We start from the raw sequence: 12,341 nt of genomic DNA, 5'->3' as shown, positions 1-12,341 counted from the left end.
AGCTTGACTTGTGGTATCTGCTTTACCCACCCCAGGCACAAGAAACCAGTGCCAGGCCTGTTACAAACATTGTTATTTGGAGGCCTGAATTGGACCTGAAACACCGTAAACAGCAGCCGCAGACCTTCACTGCAGAAATAGAAATAACATCAATGTTAATTTCTGAGGGAAAAACACCACCAAAGAATGCAAATCTCAGCTCATGACTAAATTATTTATTTAAGCCATCTCCTGCCATAAGCAAAGGGACGGAAGATCAGTATAATGGTCATCAAGTATAATGGTCATCACTGGATACAAGAAGGTGAGCTTAAGGTCTCGAACACTTTTCTGGTCCATGTGTGCAGAGTAATGGTCCAAACCAGTGCTGTGGTCCCCACTGGGTAATGGCCCAGGTTCTCTTTATTCGTCTTCATAGCCAGTTGGAAGCGGATTCACGTGAGAGTTATGGAATAGGGTATGGTTACCATCTCCCCAGGGAAAGGGCTGTGGAGTGAAGATGTCAATTAAGCAATTCCAGAAAATAGTTCAGAAACAACACTACCACGAACTGCCTAAAGTAGGGTGAGTAACAGTTAATACATAAAAACAAAATGGAAATTAGTCCTTTAACTACTGGCATATTTCAGCCCTCCCATAATTTAAGGGAGCTCTTATAAATTCCAGGGGAGCCCGTAAAGTAGACAGTATGAAAAGCAAGCTCAAGTTCGTTACTCAAAAGCCTCTCGCTGGTAACTGTACATCAGTGCTGTGTTTCTGAAAGTGCAATCCTCCCACCACCTGTATCAAAGTGGTAGAGGTGGGTATGGGGGCAGAGAATGTTACTTAAATGCAGATTTCTGGACCTGAAACAAATCTCTGGATTGGAAACTGCAACATACCCTCAGTTATTTTGCATGCTACTTTTGAAAAGCATTGCTCTAGGGCAGTGATTTCCAGCCCAGGATGATTCTGCCCCTGTGGGGACATAAGCCAGTATATGGAGACATCTTGGGGAGAGAAGCGTATACTACTAGCACCTAGTGGTTAGAGGTCAAAGATGCTGCTAAACATCCTATAACTCACAGGACAGCCCCTCCTCACCCCAAAGAGAATTATCCAGCCCCAAATGTCAATAGTACTGAGGTTAAGAAACCTTACTGCACGGCTTCTAATTCTATTGTACAAGGGTGGGAGTGGCGCTCAGACTCAAAAATTCTTTCTGGATCTAAGGATCCTGCTTAATTTTCCAGTCCTACCTGGGCTAAGTGAGGTAATAACTTTATAATATATCTGCATCAATAGCCAAAGGATGACATAGTTGGGATGATAACTAGCACAGAGGTGAACAGAAGCTGTCAATCTCTTCATTATGCAGCTAGTAGCTTCCAGATGCCCAGGTTTTAGAAAGGTGAACCGCCTTCCGACTTCGCCAGTCTAAGGGAGTTTCCCAAATCTCCAGGTTTTGTACCACCGACAACTGTTTCAGAACAGTATCAGAAGGCAAAAGGTGGGATGACTCGGAGAAAGGAAAACTGAAGGGCACTTATTGTACGACCTTGAAGAAGAAAGTGAGATATGACCGGAGAAAATAAAATGAGAAAATTAAATGAGAAACTACACGCACGGCACCCACGCTTTTAGAGAATGAAGAACTTGGCATTTGGAATGAAAAGCGAAGAGACACTCGAACAGACTACAAGGGGTACCTTGGACCTGATGCGGAGATGGGGGTAGGCGACGAACTCGGGTCTCTCCTCCTCTCCGTGGCGCGACTTCAGGAACACGTTCAGCATGCTCACTCCCACCCCGGGGAGCGCCACTAAGTAGGTGAGAGACTTCCACATGCGAGCTGCAGAGGGGGCACGACGCTCAGGCCTGGCGGTAATACGCCCGGGTCTCCTCTCCCTCCCCCAAGGCCTCAAGCCAAGGTCACAGTCCCGCCGCTCTTCTCTCCAGTGGGGCCGAGGCCCGCCCTGCGCACCCAGTCCCAGTACCTGAGCCCTCCTCGCCGTGAGCGCCACTCGACATAGGCCGGCTCAGCAGCCGGGAACGACCCAGCAGCCCAGAAACCCTGGGTACAGCTGCCACCGCCATCTTCGACCAGAACGGCCGCAGCGCCGGAAGCGGAAACAGAAAAGTTGGCTGTGGGGGCGGGGCCAGAACCTCAAAAGGAAGTTCCTATTGGGCGGTGCCTTTTAACCCGAGGAGCCTGCGCACTGTCCTCCCGGCCCGCAGAATCCTAGCCTGAAAGCTCGGAGCCGCAGAGCTAGAGGGAGCATGCGCTCTGCACTCCTGCGTGCACTCCCTGCTCCCTAAGGTCAGCACCCTGGTGAGGTTAAGCGCAAAAGAAAGGTTTGTGGAGGACACCCTGGCATCCGGGGTCGCTCCCTTCGTTGAAGTCCGTACACAGCAACAGGAGGTTCCGAGCACAAACCACTCTATCTAAAATGCCATTTCCCCTCCTCCCTATCCTTTGACTCTGCGCTATTTCTTTCATGGCACCAGGACATAATAATAATTGTCATCATCATTATTACAATATTTTGTCGGCATCACAGAGTTTATGTTCTATCAGGGGAGTCAAAAGATTTTGCCACTGCAGCATCCCCAGACTCTGGAATCGTACCTGGCAAGTAACAGGTGCTCTACACAAATTTGTTGAATGAATGAATAGCAACGGGAAACAATTGACATCTGTTATATTTTATCTCTACAATTCTTTCCCACCCCTCCTGTCATTTTTCTTCCTTCTACTCATCTAAAAACAGTTTTAAAAATAAAAGTTAAAAAATAGATACATAAGATAAAATGAAAGTAAACTTTTTGACTATAGGTTCCTTTAAGGATATAATGAAAGCTATGAATCCTTCCCTCACAAAAAATGCAGCTGCTCCTAAGCACACACAGTTTAAGCCCACAATGTTGGGGGAAGAAGGTACTATAAAGTACATCCGGACACCCCCTAAGAGTCCTGTGCCCCAGGTTAAGAACCTCTACTTAGAGGAATAAACAGGGACTCTGGCATGGTAAGACTGGATTCACATTTTGTTTCCATCCCTCACAGCCTGTATGACCTTGAGCAAGTTAGATAAAACGAATGCTTTCAGGTCCTGCAGTTTCATGAAAACAAAAATTTAGGATCATATTACTAGAGCTTCACAATCTGATCTTTCTTTCTCTGAGTAGCCTGGGTTTTTGCATGTTATGGTGAAATTAGGATTGTCAAATCCCTAGGCATCCTCAAACACAGCCAGAGGGGCTGTGAAGCCCCACAGTGTAGCCATGGAAAGGGTCCAAGCTCAAGGATCAGGAAATCCTGGGTTCAAATCTGGTCTTCCCCCAACTGTTCCTCTTCTCTAAAATGGGAATGTAATGTGCACTTATTCATCCCTTTATCTGACAAACAATAATTTAAGACACAGCCCCACCTGGGGAAGTTACTCACCCTCTATCCATAATAATGATTGTTCATTTAATAAATATTAACTACGGTGACTACTATGTGCCAGGTGTACACAGTAGTATGCAAGAGCTATAAGATCTCTCTCATGCAATTTACAATTCAGTGTTAGAGACAGGATTAAGTGAAAAATGCCCAATGCCTGGGACATGTTAAAAATTCAACAAATGTTTATTTTCTCATAGGACTTTCATACATCTTGCAGGGTGGTAGTGCTAGGTAAAGATTCTGTCTGTCGTATGCTTGGCCCACAGTACATTCTCAGGCATGATGCCTATGATGTTATTGCCAGATATGCTCAGCATTTGCAAAACTTTGGGTGACTGAGTTTAGACAGCCCAGGAAACCAAAATCATCAATACAACAAATAGTTGATATTTACTAAGCACTTATTTCATGCCCTCATCTATGCTAAACACTTTACATAAATTGTCTTCTCCACCTCAGTAAATGGGCACTCCATTCCTCAAGTTTAACACCTTGGAATCACCTTTGATATCTCTCTCTCTCTCTCTCTCTCTCTCTCTTTCTCTCTCTCTCTCACACACACATTTTCTATCCAGAATCTGACAGCTACTTACCACCTACTGCTACCAATTTAATCAAAGGTGTTATCTCTCACCTGGGCAATTGCAACAGCTTCCTAACTGGTCTCCCTGCTACCTGGCCCTTCTACAGCCTATTCTTACGTGGCAGCCAGGGGAAAACCTGTCAGATCATCTTCTTCCTCTGCTCAAAATCCTCAGTGGTTCCCATCTCAGAGTAAATGCCAAAGTCCTGACAGTGGGCTGCCAGGTCCTACACACCTTGCCCCCAGCCACCTCTCTGACATCATGTAGTCTACCTGCTCCCTTGCCCACTTCACTCCAGCTACATTGGCCTTCTTGCCTTTCCTTGAACATGCCAGGCATGCCCCTGCCTCAGGACCTTTGCACATGCTCATATCTCTGCCTAGAAGAGTTCCCCCCCACCCACCCAGTAGCCGCATGAATTGCTTCCTTATTTCACTCAGGACTCTGCTTAGAAGCCATCTCTTATCAGAAAGGCCTTCCCAGACCACCCTGAAGTGAAATAGCTCCTCCCCGCCCTGACACTCTATCCTCCTTACTGTGCCTTATCTATCTTTGTGGCACTTGCCACCATCTGCTGTATTAAATATTTATTGGTTTATTGTCTGCCTTTCCTCACCACATACCATGGGGGCAGGGACTATATTTTGTTCACTGGTGTGACCACTTGGCACATGATAGGACCTCACTGAATATACATTAATCCCAACCATGATCCTGTGAGCTAGATACTATTCTCCCCATTTTTCAGATAAGGAAACTGAGACTCAAAGTTGTGAAGGAAATTGCCCAAGATCACAAAGCTTTAGGCAAGTTGTGGACTCAGGCAGTGTGGGACTCAAGCCAGTTCTTTTAACCTCAAAGCCATACAGACTTTGCTTTAGGTAGAATGACACCAACTCCGAGAGGTCACCCTGTCAAGCTCATGCTAATCTGATGCTCTGAATAAGCATTAGCAAGATTAGCAAGAAAAAAAAAAGAGCTAATAATTTCTGACTTCAGTAGGTTTGGAAAGAAAAATATTTCCAGTCATGGGGCCCTTGAGAATGGATGGAACCATCAAATGTGTTTTCAAGGTGCTGAGCTGGCAGTTCCCAGCTTGTGCGTCCTCTCACAGTGAACCCCAGGGCATCTGGCTTCTCTGTGCAGGGAGTCTCCCCAAGGCCATGGCCAGCCAGGCCTGGATTTGACGTCATCTTCTCTGGCAGCTGGTGATGTTTACACTCATGTTGAAGCCACTAAGGTCTCTGGTGCTCTGTTTCCTTGAAACAGGGAGCTGGCAGGCAGGCACCTCAATATTGGGGCCAGCTGCTGATGCGGGGATTGGAGGGAGACTGGGGGAGGCTGCCTAGCCAAGGACAGGGCTTGCTTAGGGGAAAGCTTATCTGGGGCATTCTGCCTGCTACTTCTACTGTGGTTTCTCCCAGCTAAGAGTTCATCCAGTTCCTGGACCAATAAATATTTGTCTGCCGAGAGACTAATCCCAAGTCTCAATTAAGTACTCAATTATCGTTCGTTATTATTTTTGCCATGATCAGGGGAGGGGTACAGGTTCTATGGAAGCAGAGCAGAGGGGTATGTGGCCTGCACTATGCAGAAGGCACTGAAGCTGTTTTCCAAGCACGCTAGAGGGGTGCTATGACCACCACTTCCATCATCTGAGATGCTTAGCATCATCAATTCATGTAATTAGGGTCTCAACTGTGTCCTTGGACTGGGGCAACAGCAGCGACCTCATGGAACACCCAGTCTAGAGGGAGAGACTGACAAGTAAACAGTTACTACAACCAGTGTGATGAGTTCTACAATGAGGGGCAGTACAGCATGAACCTTGGTATCAGGTTCAAGTCTCAGGTCAGCTACTTAGCTACATAATCATGGGCAAGTCAAGTGACCTCTTAGAGTCTCGCTTGTGAATTGGAGTTATTACAAGGACTTAACAGGATAATAGTTATTAGCTAATATTTATTAAGCATTTACCATGTACTGGGCCCTTTACATGCATTAGTGTAGTCATTACAGCACTCCTATGGGACAGCTACTATTCTTATCCCCATTTCACAGATGAGGAAACTGAGGCACGAAGAGAGGTGAAGTCATTTGCCTAAGTTTCACACCCTCTAAGTGATTGAGCTGGGATTCAAATCCAAGAAGTCTGGCCTCAAAGTTTGCACGTTTAATCACTCTGTGATACTGCTTCAATAACTCAAGCGACCAAGCAAAGGAAATTACAAACAAGACGAAAAGACAACCCTCAGAATGGGAGGAAATATTTGCAAATGAATCAACGGACAAAGGATTAATCTCCAAAATATATAAACAGCTCATGCAGCTCAATATTAAAAAAGAAACAACCCAATCAAAAAAGGGCAGAAGACCTAAATAGACATTTCTCCAAAGAGGACATACAGATGGCCAAGGGACACATGAAAAGCTGCTCAACATCACTAATTATTAGAGAAATGCAAATCAAAACTACAATGAGGTATCACCTCACACCAGTTAGAATGGGCATCATCAGAAAATCTACAAACAACAAATGCTGGAGAGGCCACAACAGTGAGAGGCCCGTGTACCGCAAAAAAAAAAAAAAAAAAAAGACACGTGCGGGAGATTGGGATTGACATATATACACTAATATGTATAAAATGGATAACTAATAAGAACCTGCTATATAAAAAAATAAAATAAAATTCAAAAAAAAAGACACTTGCACCCCAATGTTCATTGCAGCACCCCTTACAATAGCCAGGTCATGGAAGCAACCTAAATGCCCATCGACAGACGACTGGATAAAGAAGATGTGGTACATATATACAATGGAATATTACTCAGCCATAAAAAGGAAAGAAATTGGGTCATTTGTAGAGACGTGGTTGGATCTAGAGACTGTCATACAGAGTGAAGTAAGTCAGAAAAACAAATATCGTATGTTAATGCATATATATGGAACCTAGAAAAATGGTACAGGTGAACCGGTTTGCAGGGCAGAAATAGAGACACAGATGTAGAGAACAAACATATGGGGAAAGTGGTGGGAGTGGGGGGATGAATTGGGAGATTGGGATTGACATGTATACACTGATGTGTATAAAATAGATAACTAATAAGAACCTGCTGTATAAAAAGATAAATTGAATAAAATTCAAAAAAGAAAATAAACTCAAGTGACTTTAGCACGGTGCCTGGCACAAAGTGAGTGCTCAATAATTTTTTGTTAACTATTATTATTGCCATGATTAGGGGAGGGGGAACAAGGTCTATGGAAGCAGAGCAGAAGGGCATTTGTCCTGGACTAGGGAAGGGCAGTCAGGGAAGACTTCTTGTAGGACGTGACATCTAAGTCATGCCACCATCCCCCCAAATAAATATGAGTGAGTCAAGGACAAGTTTTGGTTGGAAGGGAGATGGGAGAGTTTTCCAGGCAGACATCACCACAGAGAAAAGATACGGGTACTGTATCCAGAATTCCAAATGGTGCCTTAACGTTGGAGGTGTGGAGGGAGAGAAGGAGCAAGAACTTAGAGTCCTGCAGACATAGAGAATGGACTTGAGGACATGGGGAGGGGAAAGGGTAAGCTGGGACGAAGTGAGAGAGTGGCATGGACTTATATATACTACCAGATGTAAAATAGATAGCTAGTGGGAAGCAGCCGCGTAGCACAGGGAGATCAGCTCAGTGCTTTGTGACCACCTAGAGGGGTGGGAAAGGGAGGGTGGGAGGAAGACGTAAGAGGGAAGAGATATGGGGATATATGTATGTGTATAGCTGATTCACTTTGTTACACAGCAGAGACTAACACACCATTGTAAAGCAATTATACTCCAATAAAGATGTTAAAAAATAAAAATAAAAAAAGAACTTAGAGCCCTACAGTCCTACAGGCTATGATGAGTTAGGATTTTATCCAAAGGGTACTAAGAAGACTTGCTTTTAAGCTAGGAGAGAGGTGATCAGCTTTGCACCTGAGACTTTGTACAGGCTGGCCTCTCCTGTCTGGAAATGCCCTTCCCACCCTGTTGTGCATCTCTGTCTGCACGCACCCCGCTCAGTTCTCACCTCCTACAGGCAGCCTTTCTTGGTTACACCGTGCCCCTGGCCTCTGGGACCCCAATAAGGTTTAAGTTCACTACATTGTGTTTGAAAACTATTCCTTCTCCTCATTTCCACTCTGAGCTCCAGGAGAGCTCCCTCACCCTTTTCTAAGATTCCTCTGAATTCCCATACAGCCTGGCACAGAGCAGTCATAACAAAATGGTTAAGAACTCAGTTTCTCAGTCAAAGCTGGATTTTTAAAAAATATTTATTTATTTATTTATTTGGTTGCACTAGGTCTTTAGTTGCAGCAGATGGGCTCCTTAGTTGTGGCATTTGAACTCAGTTGAGTCATGCATGTAGGATCTAGTTCCCTGACAGGGATCAAACCGGGGCCCCCTGCATTGAGAGCACAGAGTCTTAATCACTGCACCACCAGGGAAGTCCCTCAAAGCTGGATTAAAATCCTGGCTCTGCTACTTTTGCTGGACAAATCACTTCACCTTTCTGTGCCTCAGTTTCTTCATCTGCAGAATGGGGAAAATCATAGTACATACCCACCTAATAAGATTGTTGGGAGGACTGAATGTGATGATATGTGTAAAAACACTTAGCATCTTGCTCAACAAATAGAAGCAATTTGTATTGTATTATTATTAATCATCTGCTGTTACATTAAGCTGAAAACAGTACCAGTGTATGGTCTGTGAAATATATGTCAATAAAGCTGTTAAACACAACAAAGCAGGCTACGAAATATGATGAAATGTATATTTCCATTTTGGTAAAGTGCATGGAAAAATGCTGTAAGGGTTATACTTACGTGTTAAGAGAAGTATGTCTGGGTTTTAATTTTCTTTTAAAAATTTCTACAATGAATATTTATTACTTGTGCTATAAAAACAAAGGCTCTCACCAAAAAGCAGACTGTGAAGTTGATACCAGAACTTGTGTTGTTGGTATTCTTCCCATTAGACTGTAAGCCCCATGAGGGCAGGGACCCCTTCTGCCTGGCGCAGGAAAGGCCCTGAGTAATTGACGGAAGGGTGACTGGATGAATGGGGGCTTCTCTGGTACCCTCACCTGCAGTACCGCACTCTCCCTGTGGGTGGCAGGCTCCGCATGTGTGGGCGCCGCCCACGAGTCTGGCCACAGATGAGTCGCGCCAGCGACCTTCAACGTGGCTGTCTTGAAGGAGCGAGAGAGGTGGAACGTGAGAGAGAGGTAGAGGGAGCTCGGGCTCAGGGACTCCTTCTTAAGGCCTTGCCTCTGAGACGTCTCCTGAATCTTCCCCGGATTGGAACAAGAAAACTTCACTTTCTAGAGAATGTCCCCTCACCCCACCTCACCCCACCCCACACTGGGGGCAGAGAGGAAAGACTGAAAGGTTCCTGGGGCCTGGGAGACAGAGGAGGAGAGAGAGAGGCCATCCTGAAAATCTTCATCTTCACAACTCATAACTCACAGGGTGCTGCTCTTGGCAGTTGACTAATTGCCCCTATCCAGTAGCTCTTTGATCTTAGAAGGGAGGTGTGCTAGCGTCCCATTTTGCAGACGAAGGTCATTGTGGCTTAGAGAGGTAGCTCAGAGAGGCAGACCTCAGCTGAGTCTGATTCCAAATCCCTTCCCTTGACTCTGCCTCCTCCCCAACTCCCCCCGCCCCTCCCCCACCGTGTGTCAAGCTGAGACATCCTTGGAGGGGGTGTGTACCCATCTAAGTTACCATTATTAATTGTTAATACTAACAGCATTTGTTTAGCCTAGCCTTCCTGTGGTACTGGCACTTGACATATATTATTTCATTTAATCCTTCCAACAACAATTTGAAGTAAGAACTACTATTATCCCCATTTTACAGATGAGAAAACTAAGCCTCAGAGATGCAAATATTGACAAATTTGGAGACAAGTTTGACAGAGCCAGGATTCAAATGCATGCCTGTCTGACCCCAAAGTATGCTTTTTACCAGTACATGTTTTTCCTTCATAATTATTTTGAGTATTAAAGTATCGAATACATACATCTATATGGTACAAATTATAAAATAATAATAAAGAATGAAAAGCCTCCCCATCCCTGTTCTCCAACCACCCAGTTTTACTCCAAAGAAAGTTACTATACTAGAGATTTCTGATGATCCTTCTAGAGATATTCGGTACGTAGATGAACACCTGTTTTACTGCCTCTCACACACTGATCAGTGACTTTCTAAACTATAAGAAGGACCAAGTCCTCTTCTAGAACACGGTGTAATTTCTCTTCACTGACTCCTTGGATTGGCATGCAGGGCCTCCCAGGGGCACCTCCACCCACTTTGTGCATCAGCCACATAGGTCTTCTCCAAGCTCCGCATCATGTTGCCACCTTCCCAGCCTCCTTGCCTCCAGCCTCCTTCCAACTGCTTCATTTATTGTGATCTCTTTCCCTTTGAGGCTCCCCAGCCAGAACCTATCCCCGCTCCCTCTCTGCCCCCAGAGGCCCTGTTAGCCCCTCTCTTTTAGCACATTTCACTGTACCATGTGTGATGGTGGTTGTCTCCATGGCTGACTCTCCTACTGGTTCATTAATTTTAGGTGTCCCTTTTCATTGGGTAGGTGGCCTTATAATGACGCCACCATCCACACAGTCCCCAAGCTAACAAACTAGGAGTCGATCTTTCTCATTGTCTTCTCTTTCATTTTCACAGACAGTCAATCACCAAGTGGATTTTACTTTGGAAATGTCTGTCTAATGTTCTCCATTCCTGTTTCGTCATGGCCACTCTTCTCTCTCCTCTGGACTATTGCATTAGCCTGAGTGTTGGTCCATCTCCTTATAGCTTCACCGCCTTCAATCTTTTCTCCATAGGGCAGCTATGGTGATTCTTCTAAAGGGCAAGTCTGACTAGACCTCTCCTCTCTGCAACCCTTCAATGGCTTCCTGTTCCCTGAGGTTAAAACCCAGCACCTCACTCTGACCTTCAAGGTCCTGAAGGATATACAGTCACTGCTTATTGCTACCATTTTCACTAAGGACACCTCAGTCATCCTCTGAGCTAATCTTCTTTTTGTTTCTGAAATATGCCAAGTCCCTTCCAACCTCAGGGCCTTTGCTCATGCTGTTCCCTCTGCTAGGAATGCTCTTCCCACTCCTCATCTCACTAAATTCTAAGTAGCTGGGGAGCTTCATGAGAGCAGGGACCTTGTCAACCTTGCTTACTCCTGTATCCCAACACCAAACCCAGTGCCTGACACAAACCAGGTGCTTAATTTTTTTTTTAATGAAATGATTCTGCTTTTTAAATTTTTGACACAACTTTCGGTCTCTACCATACAATGTAACATCATGTCTTCTGTGTTTTTTTGGGGTTATTTTTGGCCGCGTGGCTCAGCATATGGGATTTGAGTTCCTTGACCAGAGATCAAACCCGCGCCTCCTGCATTGGAAGCGCGGAGTCGCAACCACTGGACCACCAGGGAAGTCCATGTCTTCTGTGTTTATCTAACAATTTCGTGTGCCCCACAGCTACATCCTAAACTGCACCCAGACAGTCACCCACTGTCTGCATTTCCCATGCCAAGCTGCACAGTAATAAATACTAATTGTTCTAAAATTTTTTTCACGTTCCAGATTTTTATTATTTTTACTATTATTATTAATTTTTTAAACATCTTTATTGGAGTATAATTGCATTATTATTAATTTTTTGGCCGCGTGGCATGTGAGATCTTAGTTCCCTGATCAGGGATCGAACCCATGCCACCTGCAGTGGAAACACAGAGTCCTAATAACTGGACCACCAGGGAATTCACTGAAGATTTTTATTATTATTTTGATGTTGTTGTTCCTCTTCTGTTGACAAAATGCCAACTGTAAAAACTTCAGACAGAAATAAATTAGAAGGTAAGAGTTCCCCATCGGCCCATCCTTTAGAACCATTGCTGATTTAAATGACACCTATAACCTTGTTTCCATTTGTACACTTTGCAGGGGAGGAAGACAAGGCTCACCTGCCTGCCTGTGAGGATACCGCTTCTTTTCTTATTTTGTTTCTTTTTTTGTTTCTTATTTTGTTTCTTTTATTATTTTGTAGCCTACACCCCACCCCGTAGTTATGCACACAGCATTGACCCCAACATTACACATTTTCTGTGAAGTTGGCAGTCATTGGCACCAATGACTCTGATGGAGAGGAGGTCTATTTAAACCTCACCAGGGATGGAGCCCCATTCTCAGGCTTACATCAGACTCCAGGTTTACATCAGACTCTAGGTCTCCTTTCAAGTTTGTAAACATTGAATGAACTTGAACACTG

The 12,341-nt window shown here is 44.7% G+C and overlaps 1 protein-coding gene across 1 annotated transcript; it reads right to left on the bottom strand.

Annotated features, from left to right (window-relative positions):
* Positions 1–195: 195 nt before the first annotated feature.
* On the bottom strand, positions 196–2,102 carry COX6A1 (cytochrome c oxidase subunit 6A1). The gene is made up of 3 exons (XM_082667239.1): positions 1,977–2,102; positions 1,689–1,831; positions 196–486 (listed from the first exon to the last, which is right to left on the bottom strand). Exons 1-3 carry the CDS (start codon positions 2,074–2,076, stop codon positions 403–405), a joined length of 327 nt encoding a protein of 108 aa, XP_082523365.1. The 5' UTR covers positions 2,077–2,102; the 3' UTR covers positions 196–402.
* Positions 2,103–12,341: the final 10,239 nt, after the last annotated feature.

This window comes from Grampus griseus, assembly GCF_964374135.1.
Source record: "Grampus griseus genome assembly, chromosome: 12".
NCBI classification, from domain to species: Eukaryota; Metazoa; Chordata; class Mammalia; order Artiodactyla; family Delphinidae; genus Grampus; species Grampus griseus.
This window is presented reverse-complemented; position numbering and strand designations above follow the sequence as displayed.